Raw genomic sequence first — 25721 nt, 5'->3', positions numbered from 1 at the left:
CTTGCTCTCGATATTCTTCTTTTAGTTTCTGTTCCGTATTCCCTTTCTTGTTTCGTTTTTCTTCTTTTTCTATCACGGTTTTCTCATTTTCTGCCTACTGTTTCTTCTTTCTCTAATAACCCCGTCCCGTTTCGACTCCTTACTTTTTCTTCCCCGTTTTTTACGCCCTTATTTTGCTTCGTTTCATTTTTCGCCTTTTTGCTTTTGTTTTTTCTCAGTTCCTGTCTCGTTTTATGACATGTTCTGTCCCGTTTCGACTTTTTTTTTTGGTTCCAATTTTCGTCTATTTTTACTTCTTAATTTCTATTCAATCCCGCTTTTCGTTTTTGTCTATTCCATTTTTCCTTTTATTATGTCCTGCTATTCCTCCTTTAGCAACCGCTTTGAAAATAAAACATCACACATGGTTTGTTTAGTCATGTAACACCTTTATTCGAGCAAAACTGCTGAACACTGCCTTAGCTGAATGCAATCTAAACAGAATTTCTCTACTAATGTTTATTAGTTATAATCTAGGCTTAATATGATTCTTGCAAGAATCTACACGATCGCTTAGTTCTAGTGTCATTCCGTCAAGCTAGAGCATTGTTAAAATCGACCGAAAGGTTTGACCTAAGTCAGTAGCTCAAAACATAATAGCTGGTCATATTTTTCAATAAAACAAGCAATTGCCATTATTAATATTGTTACAACGGATCATGTCCCGAGCTACAGACCTATTGATTTATGTGGCCTTTTTATGCACCGATAATGATCCAATTTTGATTCTCGCTTGATCAAACTAAGCTGCTGAACTACTTATACAGTACGGTTACCTAACTAACGCGCAACTAACGCTGTCATCGTCCATTACGTTCTGTAGAACATTTAAAAATATGTGTAAGTATATAATTTTGAATTTTAATGCTAGTGTTATTCGTCGTCAAAATCATTATTGAAGAGATTTTATCATGCCGTATCGGTTGAACCGAACACTATTACCTAACTTTTCCAGCGTTATTTGTGATGTCCAAGCTCATGCTTTCATGTCAATCAATATTCAGAGATTCTATTGATTCTATTGGTTACGAGAGTTTGATTTGTGTGTTTGTGATGCAATTACAGACGAGAACATGTTTCATTGACACTCATAATCTTATTTTGACATTACATACTCAGGTTTCGGAGGTTACGATCTATAACTAACTACAGAAAAAAAACATTATCACATACAAATTAACTAAGTTACCGAAAATGGAAACAGAATGTAGCGAACACATGAGATGAGATGCAAGTCCTTTTTACTGACTGTCTTGGGTAATATTTTAAACAGATTGAAAACGAAAACATCAAAAGTAGTATAGTTTTTTTTAAGCATAGAAAGCGAAGATACAATTTTAGTACCACAAAATCAATTTAATTTCTAATACGCAATAAAAAGTAGACCTGTATTCCAAAAATCGTTCAACACATGTTTATTATTATTATATAAGCAAAGAAGCCTATAAAACGTACATAAAATATAACCATTTATAAAATGTGCTAAGTAGATATGTACAGAAATGAAATAATAGACGAAAAATTAGCCCGCTGCAACATAAATGTTAGTGCTACAGAGACTTTTTTCAACGTAATTCACTTCTGATTCCAGAGATATAATTTTGAGCGCAATTGTCCAATATTGCGTTACTTGCTATGCAAAAATTCTGATCCATGATAGTAACATAAAACAGGAAGTAACAAAAAAAATGGAATGATACTTCCGTACACCTAACACATATTATGCCGTTTTCACCATGAGAATTTTGTTTCGAAGTGGATTCTGGTAAAACAAAAAAAATGGAAATTTGTCCTAAGCTTCGTGATTACTGTTACTGCTGTCGTACGAGGAATGTTCCACGCAGTTGCTGTTTGCAGTAGAGCTAGTAGAGCTAGCATCGGACGCAGGCACCGTGCCCGTGCTGGTCACGGTCGAACTGGAATTAGCCTCACCGCCTGCAGCGGAAGTGGAAGCCACCGGTGTTGTCGTGACAGTGCTGCTGCTGCTGCTGCTGCTACTCGAGCTCGTTGCGACGCCTGCCGCTGTTGTAGATGTCGCTACCGTGGCAGTGGACGAGGAAGAACTGGACGTTGCGCCACTGCTCTCACCATTTACTGCACGAGATGTGGCTAAAAGAGACAAAAAAATTAAGGGACTCACTAAATAAGGAATTTAAAAAAATACCCTTGTTGCTGTTTGTACATTTCGCGGAGGAGTCTAAGCTTTTGGTTTTAGTTCGGCAAGTATTGTAAGCGCCACATTTGCTGCATTTTAATCCGACTACATGGAACTTCACTGTTGATTCCTTGAATGAAAAAGAAAATTATTTAGCAGTTGAATTTGATAATAAGAAACGGAGAGCCTAACCTGATGACAATCCTTACAGAGAATGTCTACGAAATAATTTTCATATTCCTTTGGCATTGGTGTTGCAGCTACTTCCGAATCTAGGTACTCCCAAAGTTGATTCATGTCCATCATAGAAGTCTGACACGTTGGGCAAGCGTAATGTCCTGATGAAAGCTGCAAACAGACGAAAGTGAAAAAAAACTATTTTTCACAAACAATCGCGATTTGCTTCTCTTACCAGTTCCTCGAAACAAGTTCGATGCAGCAAATGTCCACAGTCGGGAATATGGCAGGGGATACGTGAGGTATGAATGTCATCCAGACACACTGGACAATTAGAGCGGGACACGTTTTCAACACACTAAAAAACAGATATCGAAAGATTAAAAGATTATTTCCAAACAAGGCAAGAGCCACCTACCCTGTGTCCTTCCACTTTCAATTGCACTGGAAGACACATATTGCACACCTCACAGTGGAAGAAACGACCTCGACCACCTACGCGGCAGATTCCGCACCCATCACAGTGATACTGGTTACGATCTTCGTCGTCAAACAAGTTGCACACAAGGCAAGTGTACTGCAAGAGAAGAACATTTTAAGGCACACCACAATTGAATGACAACCACAAAACGCCTAGCTTACCCGTCCGAATCTGACGCCGCACTTCTCGCACTCCGCTTGCACCCGTTGCCTCGTGTTGCATTCGGTGCATATTAGTTCGGTTACGGTTTTCCGATTGAAAAAATGAGTCTCATTTTCATCGTGGCAATAGCGACACATGTAGAACTTGTTGCAGCAGGGTGTCTGGGAGAAAACAATAACAAAAAAATAAGATATACATTACTGTTACTGCACGTAAGATTAATGAAAATATAATTGTTTTCGATGTTGTGCACGTAGGGAAACACCGCAAATACCACCTTTCTGTAAATAGTGTCAATAAGTAGACCTTCAAATGATAAGTTTTCATGCTTAAAGTGTTATTTCAGCAATCCCACAAAAAAACAGTTAAATTCTGTTAAATTTTTTTACCTGTAATAAAACAGATACTACCCACTAAGAGGTAGGGGGGCATACGAATAGAATAAAAATTTCCTCATAACTCGAGAAGTAATCAAGCGAATGGAACCATATTTGACTGGTGGTCTGGTCCACAGTGGTCCAAACAGCGAAATGCGTGATCGTTTGGGATTACGCCAAAACGCGAGATTTTCGGCATATGGTGTCGTTGGCAATATTTGTTGAAACGGTGGTTCTACAATTGATGAAGGGACGGTAGGGTAAAGTGATGCCATTTTTTTGGAATGGTGGGGAAAGAGCGGAAACGTGAAGGGGGGGTAATTGGTAGTTGCGCTTAACAAGTAGTCGTTGTGACTCCTACCTTTTGTCCAATGCTGGAAGGCGCATGGGTCGAACCAAGCTATAATCTGTACACTTAAAAAACTCAGCAAAATTTGCCGAGATTTGGACAGTCGAGCGTTCGGTAAAAATTTCAGTTTTGCAATTCGACGTTTACGGATCTTTACTAACGTTTGGTATCATAAAAAATTTTACCGAACGCTCGGCTGTCCAAATCTTGGCAAAATTTTGCTGACTTCGGCACTTTTTTTTAAGTGTGTGAGACTATAACCGGATTCGAACCCACAACACCCGCCAGGGCATGTGATTCGCTGGTACCCATGTACCTTTTCACCGCAAAGGTGTAGGACAAAAAGAGACTGCACAAACCAGTTATTAAGGTAGCGACGTATGTGGTTGGGTTAAAAAATTTCAAAAAATGTTTCAAGGGTATAAAAGGGGGAAGGCAATGAAGATGCGTCCAACATGGCTCTAGCCAACCCAAGTTCCTATCTAGTACCTCCACGTAGTCATACCCGGTAATGCTCTTTCCTTAAGAATGAGTAGCTAAGCTAGGAGGTGCGATGCTGCGTGGATTCCGGCTGCCTGATATCAAAATCGTAGTTTTGGGCAGACGGCTGATCCTCCCAGCCCCGTTGATAGGTAAGCCACAACATATATTGTAATTGTTTGTTTCGTTCTAGCTTTTTAGAAACCTACTATACAATGGAAACATTAACCGTAAAACTTGCTAATAATGTACATGGATATTGTTGGGTTGTTGTACATGTAGGATTGATGGCAACTCAAATGATGGCATCATCATGATGCAACTATATCTAATGCAAAGGACTGCTGGTGAGCTCGTTCTATTTTTATACATATTAATTTTATTTCATTACATATTGGTGTGATAAATTGATAATGATAAATTCATTAATACAGAGGCAACATATGAGTAGAAGACTGGAGGATGGAGTGAGGAGTCAACTGGAACCACTAGGAGGAAACTCCTGAAGGTCTGAAACAATATTTATGTTGCACTCTTCGAACAAACAAACCAACACGTGGGTTAAAGCTGGTGCAGCGAAATTGATTGTTACATGGAAGGATCCTAATGCTGGAAGGAAATTCTTATAATCCCGGAATGCGCACAAATGTCTTTGCTTGTGGGTCCGCCCCATCCCTTTTGGTCCTTCTACAACAGCTTTAGTGTGAAATTCATCTGACAATCAAATTTGGATCTACTGTAAATCTACCTACGTACACTGGCAGGACCTTGAACTGATGGTGGATTCCCCCCCATACATACATACATACATATGCTTGACCGCATTTCAAGGTCAAGACTAAAAAACACGAGGTTTGGTCTAATATTTGTTGGTACCCTTTGTTTGACAGGACACCATTTGACGTTTGACACCATTACGTGACTAACCCGTTAAGGGAGGACCCTACTCTGGAAGGTCGAAAAATAATGAACTTTCGTGAATTTTTCCCACATGTTGGAATTATAGTTAAGTGTTGGGGTATTTTGGTTATAGGTTAAGCTATATTCGAACATGTACTTTCTGTTTTTTGAATGCCAAAATAGTGAATATTTTGCTGGTGGCAGCTGGGCGCGTGGATGCTCTCTAGAAAATAATTCCTTACTGGCGATACGTACCGGGAACCAACGGAGTATCGCAAAACGGATTTCAAGGATGATTTTGAAGCTTTAGATCAATACCTAAGTTGTTACGTAGGGGGTTTGAAAATTCGAAAAATTACCAAATTGGCGGCAGTTTTTCCAAAAGAAAAGTTTTTGCATCAAAAATCGCCAATGGCCAGCTCATAAAAAATTGAAAAATAGAGTTTGGTTGAGAAAGTATGGTTTCGAGAAAAATCTGTTTCTGTTCTGTTTCTGTTTGCAGCACAAGGTGGGGCAGTTAGAGCCAAGTCTGTCCAGGGCTGAGATAAGGTGGTTGTGATAATGTTAAAAGAATCCGTGCGGATTACGCTAGCTCCATAATGTATTGGTGATTATGGATTAATGGGCGGAAGAAGAGTGACAGAACTTGGCTTGATATAATTGTGTGCTTGGTCAATATAGCATAAGATGGCTTGTACTTATCTTGTTTTCTCCTTCCTTTGTTTGTTTCCTCATCTTGTTCGTAGTCAATCTTGATTAAACCTGAAGCAGGCTCCACGCCGGCCGTCCTCTCCATCGTTGTCACCAGTGTGGTCATCTGTGGCTGGTCTCTTGCCTCCCCTCACAGCAACGTTATTGTTGCCGTGAGAAGAAGCGATAGAGATCAGGCAGAAAAGAAAAGAAAAGAAAAGAGGAATTTTTTAGTCAACATGTTGATTGCAATTTTCAAGTTAGTAATATCACGAGAATTCTATGTCTGTCCATCACCTATGCTACTACCGACTAACTACTCGCTAGGCTGGACGCTACTCATCTCCCAAATACCCATGTCATCACGATTGACCCAGCGCTGTTCCACAACCTATGCTCATTAAAAGCCACAGCCGCCTCTTTATCTCCCATCTTTGCAGTATTGTAGCTGATGGCGTAAATTTTCGAATATTTTGTGCGGAATATTATTCAAGAGCAATATTATCGCTCAGAACTATCGAAAAACTACTTGAACTTCCGAAAAATAGAGCAGATGCGATGTAATGGGGACTGATACTCGCTCGTATTATTCCCGGTGGCATTAATTGCATATTTGTAGCGGTAGTCAACCGATTTGTCGGTATGCTCTTCAGACCGTGGTCAATTGAAATGATTCTGTAACTAAGAAGGGATGAGGTGGATCAAAAAGAACTTCACTTGGAGATATGTATATATGCCGTGTTAGGTCTTAAGTGCAAGCTGTCACTAAAGCAAGACTTAATAAGATGTTAACGACGTTGATAATTCTGTGAGGATGGTATTGAATCGAAAAATAAATCCTCATACCACGGCCATATATTATGTACTATGACCCCATTTTAGGAAGTGGACATGATTGAGGACAGCCCTTCGCTATCGCTTGAATCAGCCAGAGAATCGAATACCTGTTTTTACTTGAAGAAGTTTTAACTCTAAAATGATTTAGTTAGAAATGGAATTTCAGTTGAAGTCTGCCAGCATTGGGCAATGGACAGAACAAGATATATATCCAGGCTATAAATCTTTTCGAGTGATCCACTAAGTCCGACCGTGACGACAGCCGCAAGAATGGAGAGGAGCAGGCCGCCGGTGAGTTGCCACCGTTCGACTTGATGGACTCTCCGACAGAGGCTCATCAGCATTAGGAAGGCCCTTGGGAGACAAACAGCGTCATACATGATTATTTTATGTTGTTAGTTGAATACCGTTAACGCGGTTAGTCACAAGACATGCAAATCATTCTAATAAAGGAGGGAAATAAGAAAAAAAAAAATTAATATAATTACATCCAAAACAATACAATAGAGGTGACAGTAACAGCAACGATAGCAATATTAGTAATAATAGTAATAGCATAGGAAACTGATACAGGAAACACAGCTACTGACTATAACTTCCTGCCCATTAATAATTGTAATTTGGCAGCATAGGTATAAGAAGAATTTCCGACTCATCATAAAACACTCAAACATATATTCATTCGTGCCTATACACCCATGCACACTCATACATGCATACACAAGTATACATGTATGTGTGTGTGTATTTTTCAGTGCTGTGCTGTCCATAATCGCATAACAGCCACAAATTCTATGGCAATCTCATAGAAAATGTCTCGATTACGCAAATAAAGACATCACATCATTTTTGAACACTCGTTCGTTCTAACTAGCGATACATTTTAATTTTCATGAGTAAGTCAAAATCTCATGAATGGTGGGTAGGATTTGGTTTCAGTTTTCTAGAGAAATTTCTGTGCATACCAGCAATTCATCTAGGGAACCGAGTAAGCCCTCCCGGTGCTTCGGCCCAAACGGATTGAATTTAAAATCAATCCGTTCGATTTCGCTCCATTCCGCTTTACGAGACACATGCTACACATAAAGCTAAATTATGCAATACTACATACTACACATATATCCAACTTAAACTATAAACATTCTACATGCGGAACTAAGAATTTTAGGTCGTTTGGCCGAAGTACGCGTCAAACCACCTACCCATGGGAGGGAAAATATGGTTTCGAGAAAAATGCGTTTAAAGTTTCGTCCAGCGATGCACTTCCCTTGAGGTGACCCCACAGTTTTTGCTATAACTTTCTAACGAGATCAAATATCAAAACATCCTAAATGTTTACCTCTCGAAAATGCAAAAAAATAAAATTCGATTTTTCCGACTTTCCAGAGTAGGGTTCCCCCTTAAAAGTGATATACGAAATTTGTTTTGTAACATATTGGAGATACAGATTTGATGGGTTCAGCAAAGATGTAGTAAATTATCAATACATACAACCAACTTTGTCAAAGACATTATAGCTGTATATCTCTTCATAAAAATTAACTATTAAGCGTTATTTGTGGACAAACCCTTGCAATCAGTTTTTTGTCTCTAAATTCCGACTTTAGTTTTCCATGCATCCAGCCATGTAAAAGGGATTATGCGGCCTTTTGAAAACTAAAGCCAGTTGCTCGTTCGAACCCAATTGCAAGAGAGTAATAGAGGTCAGTAGATCCAGCAAAATAAATAAACCTGGATAGAGGTGAAATCTGCGGGCTGGCTACCCCCTCGCAGTGGCCGGCGTTTCCGATGGCGGGTCGCCGGCAACACTCACGGCCTGCAGCCGTCTCGGCCTGAATCATCTAGTGTTACTATTGATAGTTTTGGTGGTCTTGTTATTGATTAATGTTTTATGGAAGAGTCTGAAATTTCTCGAGTTTGATTAGTTTTTAAGTTAAGCAAATATTTCTGTTTATATCCTGAGAGTCTTTATCCCTCTACCACAGGGGTGAGGGGACTCAAACCATCATAAAAAAATCCTGCCGCCAAAACCCCTCGCATGCCAAATTTTGTTCCATTTGCATGAATAATTCTAGAGTTATGCAGAAATTTTTGTTTCATTTGCATGGGAGCCCCCCCCTCTTAGTGAGGGGAGGGGTCTCTAACCATCATAAGAACCTTCCCTGGCCCAAAAAACCCCAACATGCAAATTTTCACGCCGATCGGTTCAGTAGTTTTCGATTCTATAAGGAACATACCGACAGACAGACAGAAATCCATTTTTATAGGTATAGATAAATTACACCCGTGCGCGAAACTTTTTAAATTTCTAAGACTTTTCAACCCAAGTTGAACGACTATTGCAAAAAATCCTGCATTAGTGTCCAGTTCATAGATTTTGAAAAAACTGGCATAAAGCATAGATACCTCATCTGAAATTACGTTCGGCTTTAACCATTACTATTGAAATTCAATAAATTAAAGGCTCTATTCTAGAGTTCCCATGTAGTGCACCGACAGGTGTGCTACTATTTATTATTGTGCCTAATATTATTTGTCATTCATCCTTATACATTACGATGCTCATTTAACTATAAACCTTCTGCAGTTTAGAATGCCCCCATAATAAGTACTCACCACAAATTTCGCTCGTCGCTTGTAATGTGCACATCCTACACGTTTCTCTTCTTTGTCCGCCATTTGGACTGGCGAAATGGACAGATTGCTCTGTTGCTCAGTGCACTTTGCTTTCCGCCGGTATTACTTCCGAATGCTTTTTAGGTACCACGTCGCAACAATTCGTCACTGTTGAAACATGACACAAGCAAAACACGTTCAGTTCGGCTCGCGACTACCGACGACAAAAAAACACTCTTCTTCAGGCGACCCTCAAAACTGGTTTCTTCGCACAACAATCTTCGCATACGGTTCTCTAAGATCTAAGTGACAGGTCGAATTCAGCATCAGTTCTGGTTCTTGACATGCGTCGCCATCATTGATTTGCCAGTATGCATTAGAATCGCTAATTACTGAAACTATTCCACTGTAGTATCTCCCCTGCAATCCCGATTGTTTCACCTTTCACTTGAACGTTGTATGAGATCAGTCCCTGCTGTTTCAGTTATTATCATTCACTAAAGGCATTATCTGGATAAACACGTACGCAGGACGATATCATCAATAGGCAAACACTAGAAGGACCTCCTTTAATCACTCGCGGAACAAAAACACTATTTCGTCAGTCCAGAAACAAAAACTTGCAGACAGTTCACGCAAGTGTGTCATAAAAAATAAAAGTTTTAAAAAATAGAAAGTGAAATTACTGTCTGGGCTGCCTTTGTATTGCTGTTCATTTCTTCTTTCTCTGTTTTCGTAGCTTTTCTACATTTCTTGTCTGCACTTTCTGTTGGTGGAAGTATTTTGCGATACGCTTTGCTTTCATCCGACTTTCAGCTGCTTGCTGATGAGTTTTAGCTGGCTGCAACTGCTGGCTACTGTTGGAAGCTGGTGAGTGAACTCCACCGATAGAAATGAGCTGCACTTGGTTTGATCGTACCCCTAGTCTTCTCGTAATGACCAGCAATCTGTTTCGGAGAGGTCCGTGTCCGCAGCAGTGTAAACAGACTTACCACATGGCAATCTAGAGGTTTTGGTGCTGAAAATAAATTAAATTGAAGAATACTTAAGTTAAACTTGTTCATGTTACATTTGTATTTAACAATTTTGTTGCCTTAATTCTCAATGTACTAGCTTAATCCAGCTGCAATTTTAAATATTTCAATGTTGTCTAATAAAACTCAGCATATATTGCTTTTTCGAACTAGTGGGAAGACCTGTAAAATATTTGGAAAGAATAGAACAATAGTGCTTAATAGTAGGTACTATTGTTCTTTTCTTTCCAAACAATTTTATTATTCCGTTTTTTAGAAAACCATACAGGATTCCCCCTACAATTTATGTTTTCCGTCTGAAAATCTTTGTGAAAATCACGAAAATAAGTCACAATGCTTTTGAATTGATAACACTGTTCATTTGTAAAATGTCAATTATTTCCGCTGAGAAAGACACACAACATGTATCCACACATAGAAGCAGCAATGCGCTCACCCATCATCGCACTGAACGATCGTAAAAATTTTCACTTTCTATTGACCATCTTGATAGTTTCATTTAAAACCTTGCAGTTATTCCTGATTCTATAGAAGTAAATCGACAATTTTACAATACCTTAGCTATTTCTGGTGCACTGTAATACATTTTAAGTGGATAATAATTTCGTAGAAATAGCAACCAGACAAAAAACACAACTCAGCACGCAGTACGTACGAAAGCAACCACCGAAGGAAGGAAATGAAACGAGAATGCTGAATGAATGAATTTAACGAATGAATCAACGATTGACAGTGACACCATCACAACCAGAGTTGCCATTTTGGAATCTGTGTTTCTAGTTTAAAAATCTGTGAAAATCTGTAAAACTATCGAAAAAAATCTGTTACTAAATCTGTGTTACATAATTATGCTCACATGAAGAAAAATTAGCATTTTAATGTTTTTGGACAATATGGTTCATTCAATATCATCCATACGCTTCGTAAATTTTGTTTTTGATGTGCAGTAATTTCGGTTTTGTAACTTTACCTCCCGATTTTTTGTGCCATTTTGTTTCCAGTGATAAAATTGATAAACTTTTCTTCAACATGTAGCATATCTGTGAAAATCTGTGATTTTCAAAAATATCTGTCATCTGTGATCACAGATTCTGTGCTTTAAAATGACGAAAAAATCTGTGATTTTACAGAAAAGTCTGCGAAAATGGCAACTCTGATCACAACACTCTGTGAGGATTCATCTCAGCTGTAAATAGTGTGCTGCCAGATTGAATAATTTCTGAACACCAGGTCGATTTGTAATTTGTAATTACAGGTCGGACTCGATTATCCGGGCGGAAATTTTTTTTTATGTTAAACACGTTTTAATCATGAATACATTTCAAAAAACCTATTTAAAAAAAAAAAATTTCACCCGGGTAATCGAGTCCGACTTGTATTTATTTTAAACATTATTTGACGAAAACCTGTCTGTGGATGATCCGAAACTGGTAAGGAAAATGGAGTGATAATGTAACCATTATATCATTTATATATATAAAAATACGAAATTTGTACGTTATTTTTGTTAGTTAAGAACGAAAACAATTTAATTACACAAAAATAAATACTAACTCGTTTTTTCTTAAATCGACACTTCGGTGCAGACAGATAAATTGTTTATTAAGGGCAAATAAGCAGTCATTAACTTTTCGTCGGAAATCCCAAATTCGGAAGCATTTTTTGTGCCCAAAACAGGGGCACTGTTTTTAGAAATGTTTTACTCACTGTGTACGATATGCCACCAAAAATGATACAGATTGGTCATAAAAACTGTTACGGGATGGCCATCAAAAATGTGACCAATGGCAGGCTCAGAGGTCGGTTTCTCTCTATAGAGCTTCCAAATTAAAAAAAATATTAAACCCAGGAAAGAATATCCAGCGTCGTTCCGTGGATGCTTAGCAAGGGTGATTTTAACGACGGAGTAGCGCTCGGATGCTCAACAACCAGTGGATGAATATGTTTAGATCTCGTGAAGAGAGTTACCTTAAATGCGTGTGTTCGTAGTTTCCAAGTTACTGACAATCTTATTTTCTAAAAACTAACCTATTGATACAAAGTTACAGGTAAATTCAATTATTCTAAATCCTTATGTCCAATTGGTGCGAAAGAGATAACTTTCGTTTTACCTACTTCCTTTAGTTTTCCCGTGAACGCGCGGAAAGAAAACGTGCGATGTATTAGGGAAGTGTCAAAAATGCTGTTCAAATATTACGAACACGTTCGCCATTATGGCTCGTAAAAAGCTGGATATAGTAGTTAAACAAGCATACTCTTAAACAAAAATGTTTTTTACGGCTCATATTAAACCAGGTAAAAATAAAAAGAAATAGGAAACTATACCTGTTTGGTTGGTTTTACTTATTTTTTCATTCTCGTATATTTGTTCTTCAAAGGCGTAGATGATATCCTACCTTATGAACAATAATGAATGATTTACCCTGCCAGCCCTACATAATTCATAAAATTGTCTTGGTTAATGTCTAAATACAAAGAATTTCTTGCGTTAATCCATTGCTTGTCTGATCTATTTAATGAAAATGTTTATGCCCCACTGTTTTCTGGTTCTTCCTAACGAGATTAAAATTAAATATCAAAACTTATTGAAATTAACTAATCGACCCGCTACACACTGCATTCTTCTTGTCAATTTAAACACATAGAATATATTTTCATGAACAGAATTTTTGTTTCAAACAAAAAACTGCTTTTGAAATTTACAGAATCAATGACGACTATAAGGAAAAACACCACAAAGTGTACAGCCCTAACGGTTGTACGAAAGGGTGACGTAGGACTATATCAGTTCATTAGATCAAAGACTAATGTAAACTGCATTTCTGGCATATGTATGTTTAAAAGAATCTGTTAGTGCCATTGTTTAAGTGAATGTTTAAAAGAGAAGAACGAAGTATTCAGACTCAATTCTTCATTGAATGCATAGTGACTTTGAAAATACGTGGCTGGGGGTTCATAAGTACAACGCCTGCAACCATTAAGGCATAGAGATCTTTTAAAAATCACTTGTGTGCATCATAAAGGTTGAAATAGTAATGAATGACCAGCTCACAGATTATTGTATTAAATATGATTATACGTACATGTTTCAATAACCTTACTTTAACTCGCTTGTGGCCCTTAAAAGGGCAATTGGTTACAAATAACATCAAAGCCAAAGCACGTTCATCGCAAATTCGTGCCATTCGAATATCCTTCTCTTTTGATATGAATGGCAACAGGCACGTAAAATAGCTGCGTCGATTCATTGTCTTTTGCTCCGAGAAGGTTTTACTAGTTTAGTTTCACAGCTTATCGCTTGTTACATAGCAAAAAATATGGCACATACGCAAAAATTTCTGTTTTATATGTGATGAGAGTCCTTATTTTCTTACCACAGGAGTGAGGGGTCTCAAACCATCATAAAATAAATTCATGCCTTCAAAAATCCCCACATGCCAAATTTGGTTCCTCGAGTTATGAGTAAATTGATGTTTAATTTGAATAGGAGACCCCCCCCCCCTCTCCCCTTTGTAATAAAACGGATGGGTCTCAGTACACCATAGAAAAAAATCCTGCCTTCTAAAACTCCCACATTCCAAATTTGGTTCCATTTGCTTAATTAGTTCTATAGTTATAAAGAAATTTGTATTTCATTTGTATGGGAGCTCCTCCTCCTAAAGAAAAGGAGGGTCATAATTCGCAATAGATAAAATTTTTGCCTTCTGAAACCGCCACATGCCAAATTTGGTTCCATTTGCTTGATTAGTTCTCGAGTTTTGAGATTTTTGTTTCATTTGTACAGGAGCCCCCCCCCCCCCTCTTACGCCCTCCATAAAATTGCTCTCTTACCCCTTCATAAAACTGCTGGTCATTTTATCTATCCAACGACACATAAATTGTTCAGTTTCGTGCAGTAGTTTTTTAGTAGTTATTCGCCTCTATTCTACATACCAATCAGAACAAATTATGCTATAACACACGTCGATCGGGACGTTTCTGATCGGAACGGGCCCGATCGGAATGCAGAATCGAGGCGATTAGCATTTGAAATCTTTCATTCAAACGTTACACTTCTATTTTCGTTTCCACAAAGTGCTACCCAGTCCCAGTATAGTAAACAAAGACGTAGTTCTACGTCGAAACTTAAAGCACCAGGGCTGAAGTCTCTGTCAGGTAAATGGAATACATGCATGGCAGTGTTAAACGAAATTCAATCGATTGATACAAACATCTCTAGAATTTATTGACGAATAACTGAGTCAGGAGCGCGCAAACGCAAAATAATATTCATTTATTGTTTTATTATCAAGCTACAAACTTATGTTACATTGCTGCAGTGCCCTAAATACCTTTCGAAGGTAATGAATTAATTAATGAGTACAACTTTCAAATTCGACGGAGTCAGTAAAATGCTAGAATCTATTTTATCTCCTCTTTTTGCGCCAGCTTCTCCGCTCGACGTGCTTTGGTTTTCCTATCTTTGGCAATGAACACACCAACCACATACAACCCGATCCACATGATATAAGGGAAATGATAAACCGATCCGTAGTAGAACCAGATTTTGTCAATTGTTAGTAACAAAAACGCAATTCCCATGTAGGAGAAGGCGAAAAATTTCGAGATCCAACAAATCACGTTCAATACTTGTCGCTTAGTGCCTGTGGCATCCTTGATAAACAGCTTGAAGTACAGATCTTCGACTGGAAGATAGAAAGGAGCGGCGCAAATGCAGAAGTAATATCCAGCGTATACACCGTGCCAGATAGCGGACACGGCCAGCGTTGCGAGCGTTCGATACTTTTTGCTTGGGAAACGTTTGTACACGTACATGGCCATCCAATATTGTACGCACATGTTCCAATATTTCATAGCCTCCCGGAAGGTCCAACATTTTTCCGTATTAACTACATCAATGTTGCGTACCGTTTCAAAATCATATTCGATGCTTTCCGCGTTACTGCAAGAAAATACGTATAGAAATTAGCAATTCTGATTTCCCCAACTTATCTATTTTACCTTATCAGGCTGGAATAATCCTTGCTCGGCCCATGACCAGATTTATTTTCGCAAACTTTAGGATAGGCGCCAAGACCAGCCATTGTGCAAACACACTCGCTCAGCATGATGCCTGTGTATATGCGCATACGGAAAATAAAGAATGTAGGCCAAACATACATTAGCCTATAAATGAAAGAACGTTCCTCATAGAATTCAGTGGATGTTGCATACTGGAAGACAAACAGAAAAGTCAACAGCACTTCTATGATTTCACAGCAAACAAACAACTTACACTCAACGGCCAGAGGTAAGAGATAAGCAAGAATAATCCTGCGTATAAGGGAATAACCTTTAGCTTATCAAGAGTAGCTTCGATGCAGTTTGCGTTGAAACTAAAGGGAAGATAAATGGCATCACGGAAAGTTTTAAAGGTAAAATACGGTCCGGTTAATACGCCGACATAGTTGAAGCAGTAATGAAAAATGTCCAGCATGTCTAATTTCAAGAGAGCGTTTTCGCATTCACTCAAAACCTTCTTTGGGCTATCGTCGTCTTTCTTAGCTTGACCATTCTCTGCCGATTTAGTAGCGGCGGCGTTCACTTCGAAAGCCAATCCCACTAGCTTCAACGTCAAAATCATTTGAATCATGTTACTATGACCAGGCGGGGCCTCGAAGCACACATACGTGGCTGCACGGAAGAAGAACAGATAGCCAAACATAAATCCAAAACTAACCAGATGACAAACTCTGCAGAAGAAAAAAAAAAGTTATTCAAATTTTTTTCTGATTTCAACCAGCTAAACTTACTTTCGATTAACATAGATTATGATAAGCCCACACACGAGATAACAGAACAGCATGTGCAGCGTGTGAAATCCGGAGCAAGCGACCACGATAAGCAAGCCTACTGCAGCTCCAACCCATTTCTTCTGCTCTGGGTCACGAAACTTGCGATAAAACTGGCCAAACGCAATGCACAGCCCCAACAGAATCAAGTAGATGATGTCGTCCTTCATGGCCCGAAAGGTTATTTTACTCCGTGATGCTCAACAACACTTGAAATTGAATGCCCGTTTGTAGGATCTCAATAACCCCAATGTAATCAAGAAGTTTATATTGCTTCACATATCAATTGCACAATCAAGTCTCTAAATCGAAGAATTAAAAGGATACATCAGTAGATTGATTTTAACTTTTTTCAATAACAGCCTGGCGGCTTACTTACACAGCACAGTTTATGTTGTAAAAATGTTACGCATATTTTATTTATGCTAACGAACGCAATCATAAAATTGACAGTAAACACGCTAAGGATATTACACTCGTATTTTAGGTAAAAAATCACCATCATCATCAGAGTATACTCAATGCATTATAGAACGGGCGTGGAAGTAATTGTGCCTTTTGATAAAAAAAAATTCAATGAGACGCGTTTTCCATTATGTGGGTTCGTCAAAAATTTAGTTCGCTGCAGAATAGTATATGGAATTCTGCCAGGGGGCTCGCGAACCAAAAAAGGTTGGGAACCGCTGTCATAGAGCATTTTCTTAACAGGAGACATACACTCAACCCCCGCTAATATGAAGACCACCTCGTTCAGATTAGGCAAATTCATTTTTAATCTGAACGATAACTCTATTCACGTTCACATACGCGCAAGGCGCGCTCTTTATATTACCTTATTGTTTTGATTTGACAAAAACAAACGTTATGAAAACATTTCGAATATGCGCAAATTCTGAACGTCCGGATTCTATCCAGCTTTTTACGCGCTATAATGGTGCCCGCTATAAATTGTGTTCATAATATGCGAACAATCTTTTTGACAACTCTGCATACATCAAATCTGACACTCTTCTCTTTCTTTCGTTTACGCCAAAGAAGGAGAGCAAAAATGTGCGAAATATAAACAAAACTATTGCTCTTCTTCTTTTGCGTAAACGAAAGAAACAGCGGGGCTTAGATTAAGAGCCGCCGGGGTGGCTCTTGCCATATCAAGATTCTCCATTGTATTCACCAATTCGTTGCGCGTCTCGACACACGAAAGTCAGCTGGAACCTGGTCGAGCCATCTAGCACGCTGGGCCCCTATATTCCTGGTGCCAGTGGGATTCTTGAAGAGAACGGATTTCACTGCACAGTCATCCGGCATCCTTGCAAAATGGCCGGCCCGCCATAGTCTTTCAACTTGTGCCAAGTGTACGATGGGAATCTCTCCAAGTAGTGGCTGTAGCTCGTAATTCATACGCCTCCTCCACTTGCCGTTTGTACTCCGCCAACAATAATCCGCAACTCATTTTGTTGAAATACGGCATGCGCACGTATGTCTTCCGTAAGCAAAGTTACTATCTCAAGTCCGTAGAGGACTCACGGTCCTATTAGCGTTTTGTACATCGTCAACTTTGCGGCGGCTCCTTGATCGAAACGTCTTGCGAAGGGAAAAGTAGGCTCGATTTCCAGCTTGAATGCGTCGTTTGATCTTTTTACTCGTATTATTGTCGGCGGTGACCAGAGATCCCAAATATACGAACTCATCAACCACTTCCAGTTCATCGCCATCAATAGTCACTGTCCGTGAGAGGCAAACTTTGCTTTATCCGGAGCGTCTTGCTACCATATATTTGGTTTTCGACGCATTGGTTTGTAACCGTATCCTCCAGTCTGCGTTTTTAGTCTGGCATAGATTGCCTCCACCGTCCCAAGGTTTCTAGCAATGATGTCGAGGTCCTCTGCGAAAGCTACTTAGGAGTAGCCTACTCTTGCTGAAGATCGTTCTTCAATCCTTACTTCGCCGGATCACACCTTCAATAGCGATATTTAAAAACATTCACGATAGTCCATCCCCTTGTCGCAACTCTTTGCAAGATTCGAAAGGACTCGATAGTGTCCCCGAAACGCGCACGTAGCACATGACACGCTCCAGGGTAACTTTGATCAGCTGCGTCAGTTTGTCCGGAAAACCGTACTCATGCATTATCTGCCATAGCTGTTCGTGTTCAACTGTAGCGTATGCCGCTCTGAAATTTACGAAAATATTATGCGTGGGTTCAGATTAAAAATGTTAAGATTAAAGAAGGATATTCCAGCGGGGGTACATGGTATTAATAATGCGCTTTCCCTGTGCTGGTATTTGACATAACGCCAGGTGCCACACGGGAAGGCAATATCAATATCAGCAGTGTTGTGAGTTCGTAAAAATTTAATGGTCTATTCAAACATCTGCAGAGACCGCCAAGACCCAGAGACAAAAACAGTATTAATTTCAGGTTTCGTATTCCACTAAGATGCACCAAAAACTTCAGTTAAAGTATCGTCTCAATCGAACAAATGCGTCCCGAAAAAATTACGTTTAATCTTGTAGTCGAAACAATGCACATGCAAAAAATTCATAGTGAACTGAAAAGATCATTCTTGGGTTCTTCTGGCTATACTGATCCGCAGATCTATTACCTGACCATCTGTAGTTCTCATGTCGCACCATTTGTGTTGCATCTCGTTGTACTAAAAAGCTTGCTGCTGTCATAAAAGCTTGCGTAAACCAACACACGCAAAAAGGTGCATTGCATCCTGTGTATGCGGTGTATGCAGGCAGACGATTTAAAATCTACTGGTGTTGGGACGACACGATGGATGGATTCAGCGTACGCTACGCGCTGGTGCCTGCTTCATTTTAGTTTTATTCATTCGCTTGCTTTGAAACTGGTAGGAAAGGTTTTCCTTCAGGCGAGGCGGCAACCACATACATCAGCGAAGCAAGCAACAATTTAATAAGTAAAGTAAACCCAATGCAACAGTAGTGATGTGTTAAAATATTTATCGCCCTGATCTCTTGCACGGTTCGGTTCGTTTGGTTTGGAACGTATCAAAATCGCGTTCGAAAGTGCTTTATTTTTGCTAATTTGTGTTCTTTTTCACGCGTAGTCTGTTCGTTATTTGTCAGTGCACGAGAAGGTAGTTATTTTACCGATAAATATTTGTCAGAAGAGTGGTTAATTTGAGCAAACAAAAATGTGCCATCATCTGAATGCTGAAGTGAATGGATGGATGGTTGGATAGGATTCTTACGACGACGACGACGACAACGGCAACGACGTTTGCGGAATTCTGCTGGCTGCCTGGTAGTGGTGAAAGCATTGGGCGCATACATAAACCATTCCAGAGCAACATACAGAAAAGGTGCAATAGCTTTATGCTCAGATTACGAGTTCTCCGAGGATTAGGCTGCTGCTGAACGTGCCAGAGAAAAATGTTTTAAGCTACTTTTTCCCCGACCATATAGAATGTTGTGCACGGTTTTGATACGAGCATTAAGCAGAGCATAAAATGTTGAATGGCAGCATAATATGTAGCCAGCACCCAATCAAGGAAAAATTAATAGACAAAATATGGGAAATGACACGACGGCAGCGCAGCGGTGCACCGCGGTGAAGAGATGAGTTGCTCTATTTAACTATGAAAAATGTTTTTTGAAATAGAAATGTGTGTCTCAAATAATTTCATTTGCTTGGTAATTTTTGTTATTGTTCGTCAGTTCTGTAAATTTGCGACCGAACGAAACTGAGAAGTGAAATAAATTATTTGATTGTTATTTATCTTAAATGTAAAAGTTCATGTAATATGCCAGGCTACACAGAAAATCTGTTTAAAAGGTTTTAAAAAAAACTTAGTAGAGATATAACCAACATTTCTAAAATTGTGCTACTGGCATTTTAGTTTAATTGTTAAAAAATGTCACTCAAAACCAACCTTCCACATCAAATAGATCCCGCCGTAATCTCATCGTTTCGTTAGCACTTGTGTCTCAAATTGAATAGTAGAAGGCAGCTCCAGTTCATCGCCGTCATCATTACAGTAGTCGTCGTCGTCGTCGTTGTCGTTGTCGTCATTCACCGACTATCCGCGGATTTGTGCGTGTTTGTGTGTACGCTGCCTGCACGGCAGTATGCCGTTCGATTTCACCAAATGGACAGTGTTGTGGCAGTAAAATTCCAAACAGCTGAAATCAGGTTCCATTAAACAAGCTGCTTAAAGTATTCTATTATTCAGGAATTGCTGTAGAAAAATCGGTTTACGGAAAATGTAAATTGAAAACTGTGAATACGCTATTTTTTAAGGAAGAATCTCAAAAGTTGTCATAAACGAGGGACCCGATAATTTTAGCAAACCATCGATGTGTGCAACCGAACGGGAAAGCTAAAATGCGAAACATCACCTCGAATTGCCACGAACATGGCACTGTGAAATAGCAGAGCTAGGTATCGGTTTGTTGTCTACCTGTGCCCAGTTACTATTTTGTTAGTGAAAAAGAGAGTTCGACTGCAGGAAAATATGAAAATAATACGTATGTGCTTTTCCCCGTGGTAAACGATACTTGCCTCCTCAGCTGTGTGTAGTTCCTGTACCTCTTTTCGCGCAAAGGGTGGTCTGCCGTGTGCTTTGTTCCAGTGAAACGAGAGCTGCTTTCTGCCAGCGGAATACAAGTAAGTCGACGCTTCTCTATATACGACATGAGTAAACCACAACTTGTTTTTAACGCATTTCCTACCAACGTTAATTGCAAACCGAATTGAACAGTTACAAGCGCCTGTACCTACCAACTGGCGAACCAATACCCGCCAGAAGAGGAAACTCTTCCGCTCAACCTTTGATTGATTGAAAACATGCTCGCTGTTGACCAGCCCTGTTAGCTTAATGGTAAGCTGAGGATTTTTTTATTTAAAAAAACTACTATCGCCGGTGTTTGAAAATTTTCGCCTTTATACCTAGTTTAACTTAAATTATAAAAGCAAAAAAATCTGAATTTGGAAAACGAAATGAAACACACGATTTTTCTAATCCTCTAATCAGGGTTTCGATATTTCAAATTATTTATGTTAACAACTTTTATATTCGAAGATAGAAAATGTTAACATACTAAAGATGAATACTATCTCGCGTAACTTTTCAAAAGGACCTAAGTAACATTGAGAGACTCTCTTTGGCGTCCCTCTCTTCAGATTATTATGGCGATATGTATGCATTCCAACAAAAAACTTCTTCACGTTTAGCTAGATAATGACGCTAGCAACCGATTCATGCAAAGCTGGTGTTTTAAAGTGCATTTGCATTGCCGTGGGAGGTGAAAGAGAAGAGGCACGAAGAGAATCTCTCATTGTTACTTAGGTCCTTTTGAAAAGTTACGCGAGCTATCACGAACGGTGTTTTCTTTATTCTGAAAAACAACGACGTAAAGATTATCTACATACATATTTTGTCACCTTTCCTCAAATTCGTATCCTGAACATTAGGGCTAAGAAAATTATTGTAACGTGTATTGAATCTCTTCAAAAATCCTAGCCATAGTTATTGAAAGTATGTAAGTCATATTTGTATTAAACAAGTTTTTGTGCTTAAACCAATGACGTATTTAATAGATCATTGTCATCTGTTCGGTGCGTGTTATGCCAAGCAAACGCGGCAAGACGACCGCAAACACGATCCTAACCCTTCAAGGTACTCCCGCAGATCCGATTACGCCGGCTATCACTGATGGCACAGGGTTTCGTAGAATCGATCCGATAGATTTTGGTATCTGGTCCGATAGGTATCTGACAGATTTTGCCTAAATGTCAAGAGTGCAACGTGTCTACGCAACACATGTTTATTGACTTCAAAGCGGCATACGATACAGTCGAGCGAGACCACTGATGGCAGATAACGCACGAACCCGGGTTGGCAGACAAACTGACGCAACTGATGAGAGCTATCATTGGATCGAGTGATGTGTCTCGTGCGCATGTCGGTGACACTCTCGAGCTCGAGTCCCTTCGAGACGCGCCGAGGGGTTTGACAAGGCAATGGTTTATTCCGCATGCTTCTGAACACCGCTCTTGTCTCTTGCAACGGCGGAAACATTTGAAGCCAGAAAAGAAACCAGTGTGTGGGAAGATTGAACTAAAAATAAATTCGTCGAAGACCAAATACATGAAAGGAAGAGACTTAAAGGAGACAAAGGCTCGCCTCTCACGGACGGTAACCGTTGACGGTGACGAACTAGAAATGGTACATGAGTTCGTGAAGTTGGGATCGCAAATCAAGAAGCACGCGCCGTTGTACGAAGCTGACAATATACAAAACCCTTATTAGACTGGTAGTTCTTTATGAACTGGATGCTACTGACACGAGTACATACGTCCTTGCCGTTTTCGAGCGGAAGGTGCTGCGGATGATATTTGACGGAGTCCAAACTGAAGAAGTTGTATGAATCACAAACTACAGGCACTATTTGGAGAGATTCCCATCGTACATCTGGTGAAAGTCGTTGGGCTCGGTGGGCCGAGTGCGACAAAAACCATTCTCTTCCCACTGGCACTAGAAACAGCGGGACCAACGTGCAAGATGGCTCGACCGGGTTAAAAATGTTAAAAGATACCTGGGAAATTGGCTACGAGCGGCCCAAGATCCTTAAAATTTGCACGGGAAAAGCAAAGTAAACTGTTTTATTTATACGGCCTCATATTTTTGAAATTTTTATAAAAAATTATTCTTTTGGCATCAAGAGATTTGAATCTTCCGGTTGACCACAAAATACAATGCTAATCTAAGAATCCAGTCGTCCTATGTTCGAATTCCCTGAATCGGCTTTAGCTTAAGAAGCACATTAGTGAAGCCATTGTCGTAGAACCTCTGTTGGGTCGAGTTTGAACAGTAACAGCTTGCCAAGTAGAAAAAATCAAAAAATACTTGAAGTGACCAGTTACCTCTGTAACTGAACAGTAGTTCAATCCACCGCCACTTAAACACAGACAATAAGCAGTTCGCCCACTGGATTGCGATACTGCAAAAACAACAAAGTGTGGAATACGGAAAAAACCTGGATTATATCAGAACAGATCAAAAATGTTGGAACACCGTGATAATGTCCATATAACAAAAGAACTTATCCGGAACTAAATGCCCGCGCAATCTTAAAATAATTCAGTAAAATTTTGAAAAGTTCATTGCGATGATTTAGAGAATCAAGGTGGGTTAAGAACTGCCTAAAAACATACAAGAAGGGTAAGGTGCCTTATCCAGAAAGCAACAATCTCGAGCCAAAACAAGAGCATGGAAACTATAAATGGATTCGAGACAACAGCAACAAGTGCATCTTGATGGACGAAGAAACTTACGTGAAACAGGATTCAAGAACGCTTCCAGGACCAACACGAAATCGGCGGACGAGAATGTGGACGATACCGAAAGTACGATTGTGCTGGAAAAGTTTGGGCAGAAGGTTCTAGTATGGCAAGCTATTTGTACTTATGGTGTGCGGTCACGTATTTTCTTCACAAAAGGTGCAATAAATGCGCAAATTTACAAAGCTGAATGCTTGGAAAAAAGATTGTGGCCCTCTATAAATAGCTTCAGTCTCCCTCTCTATTTTGGCCGAACCTGTATTACAGTGGCTTTCAGACCATAAAATCCAATTATTCGAGAAAAACATCGATCCACAGAATTGTCCAGAGCTCCGACCAATTGATCGTTACTGGTCGATCGTGAAGAGGATCTTCAGGAGGAAAGTAACAGTTTCCCAAAGCATGGAATTCGAGAAAAATTAGACAGTAGCATCCAGGAAATGCACAAAAGTTAGTGTGCAGAATTTGCTGGAAGGCAGTTCATCAAAAGTTCGCTCATTCTTTAGAACCTAATATTTTGACTAATGTAAGCCATGTTATTGTTTCAACTTGTACTGATCTTCAAAAAACCGAAAACAAAAATTGAAGTAATAATCGTATTTCATTTTTATTCACGGATGCCATCTGTTAAAGACGGTTTCTATACGGTTCTTTTGTCCAATTCTTTCGATTTTTACTTTTATGCAAGTATTTGGTCGGTGTTAAGTCAGACCGAACCAAGTGAAAAAATTCTAATTTCGAGAAAAACGCGTTCAAAGTTTGCTGTTCTGTATGGTTTATAGGTATCAATATTTCGAAATCATCTCGTAACTCTGGCTGTTTGCAACATTCATGTAGTCTGATTAGAGTAAAGTTTTGCCGGATGGCCATCACTCATTTCCGTAACAAGTTCGGGGCGCCAAGTCGTATCTATTCCGACAATGCTACGTGTTCCAGGGAGCAAACAACGAAATGATTTGGATGGCGAGCATCAATCAACAATGTGTTGAAAGTATGGCCAGTCTCTCTACCGCCTGACCCTTCAATCCTCCTGGAAGGCCGCATATGGGCGGCATCTGGGAACGCATGGTGCGATCGGTGAAGACAGCAATGCGAGCACTGGATGATGGAAGGAAGCTGACGAACGAGATTCTGGCGACAATCCTTGCGGAAGCGGCCGAAATGATTAATATGCGTCCGCTGACCTACTTGCCGCAAGATTCGGTAGAAACGGAGGCACTAACCCCAAATCACTTTCTCAGAGGAACAGTGACCTGTGCCGATACAAACATGGAAGGTGGGCCAACGGAACTTGCTGAGGTACTGCGAAATGACTACCAGCGATCGCAGAATCTCGCTGACAAAATGTGGGCTAGATGGATCAAGGAGTACCTGCCGACCATCAACAGCCGATCAAAGTGGTTCGACGACTGTGTGACTGTGACTGTGTTGCAACACAGCAGTATCATATCTGGTACCACTGCGCTGCGGTACGTCAAATGAGTACTGATGATATAATAAAAGGGATAGAGACACGATGTAAATAAATAAGAGGATGGAGTAGGTGTTTTTGTAGTGGTAATAGTAAGGCAATATAGACTAGAAGAGAAGCATAAAAACGCCATTGTGAATTAGCTAGATTACTACTAAAAGTAAACAAATTGTAGCTTGCCGAAAATAAAAGTTTTCAAAGCCTTTTTGGAATAAAATAAAATAAAATAAAATGGTTGCGTAATTCTGTTTGGAGGCCTGAACGGTGAATCGCGGTGCAAACCTGAAAAGGAAAATTCTCGCCAAAAGTTCCAAAAGTATAGGAATTTAGATTCAACAGCAAAATACCAAACGAAGCGGGAGAAAAACATAAATCCGACGTTAGGGTAGCTGAACCGAAGTTGGGCAACCGAACAATTCCTAAATAAAACGACTAAGTGCGATTAAAGTGAAGCAGAAGGAAGTTGCAAGTGGGAGAAGAAACCACTTTATTGTAAGTGAAGTAGAATTTTACAAATATTACAGTTTGAGCGTTGTTAACAAAAATAGTTGACTGCTTCAGAAAGTTTGGTTTCGTCCCGGAACAGTAGCTAAGAAAATTCTTGATCGTTTGCTGTCATTAACTCTTTTTTTTTTTAATTTTGCGACTTGGTCCGGTCTGACCATTTAAGAATCTCCATCTAATGAAGCGCTTTGTTGGTTTTCCAAACAGTGCCAAACTGACTCTAACCTTCTCGAACAAAACGTACGACTGCTTATGGTTCGCGCTTAGTGACCCTTGGACAAATAAATTAGCTTGAATTCTCACAATGAC

The 25721-nt window shown here is 39.6% G+C and overlaps 3 protein-coding genes across 6 annotated transcripts in view; 1 reads left to right on the top strand and 2 right to left on the bottom strand.

Annotated features, from left to right (window-relative positions):
- Positions 1–416: 416 nt before the first annotated feature.
- Positions 417–10955, bottom strand: LOC128739405 (RING finger and CHY zinc finger domain-containing protein 1). The gene is made up of 8 exons (XM_053834889.1): positions 10854–10955; positions 9264–10281; positions 3014–3175; positions 2790–2948; positions 2607–2729; positions 2387–2542; positions 2204–2324; positions 417–2148 (listed from the first exon to the last, which is right to left on the bottom strand). The coding sequence occupies exons 2-8, from the start codon at positions 9324–9326 to the stop codon at positions 1832–1834; spliced, it is 1101 nt and encodes a 366-aa protein (XP_053690864.1). The 5' UTR covers positions 9327–10281; positions 10854–10955; the 3' UTR covers positions 417–1831.
- Positions 10956–14516: 3561 nt separating this feature from the next.
- Positions 14517–16522, bottom strand: LOC128742868 (lysophospholipid acyltransferase 7). 2 transcript variants are annotated; one of them, XM_053839353.1, is made up of 5 exons: positions 16508–16522; positions 16090–16430; positions 15573–16029; positions 15299–15510; positions 14517–15239 (listed from the first exon to the last, which is right to left on the bottom strand). In XM_053839353.1, the coding sequence occupies exons 2-5, from the start codon at positions 16296–16298 to the stop codon at positions 14699–14701; spliced, it is 1419 nt and encodes a 472-aa protein (XP_053695328.1). In that variant the 5' UTR covers positions 16299–16430; positions 16508–16522; the 3' UTR covers positions 14517–14698. The 2 variants fall into 2 exon arrangements, with proteins under 2 accessions (XP_053695328.1, XP_053695327.1); XM_053839352.1 differs by lacking the exon at positions 16508–16522 and having other exon boundaries at positions 16090–16492.
- A 2586-nt stretch (positions 16523–19108) lies between these two features.
- LOC128743838 (rap guanine nucleotide exchange factor 2) overlaps positions 19109–25721 on the top strand; it is a 60289-nt gene continuing 53676 nt past the window's right edge. For 2 of the 3 annotated variants that reach the window (XM_053840519.1, XM_053840517.1), the window contains exons 1-2: positions 19109–19232; positions 20313–20761. The gene's annotated coding sequence lies outside the window, so the exon portion shown is untranslated. The remainder of the gene's footprint in view (positions 19233–20312; positions 20762–25721) is intronic. The other variant, XM_053840518.1, reaches the window with a different exon arrangement.

Source organism: Sabethes cyaneus, chromosome 3 (genome assembly GCF_943734655.1).
Source record: "Sabethes cyaneus chromosome 3, idSabCyanKW18_F2, whole genome shotgun sequence".
NCBI classification, from domain to species: Eukaryota; Metazoa; Arthropoda; class Insecta; order Diptera; family Culicidae; genus Sabethes; species Sabethes cyaneus.
Note: the sequence above shows the minus strand (reverse complement) of the source record. Positions and strands in the feature narration are given on the sequence as shown.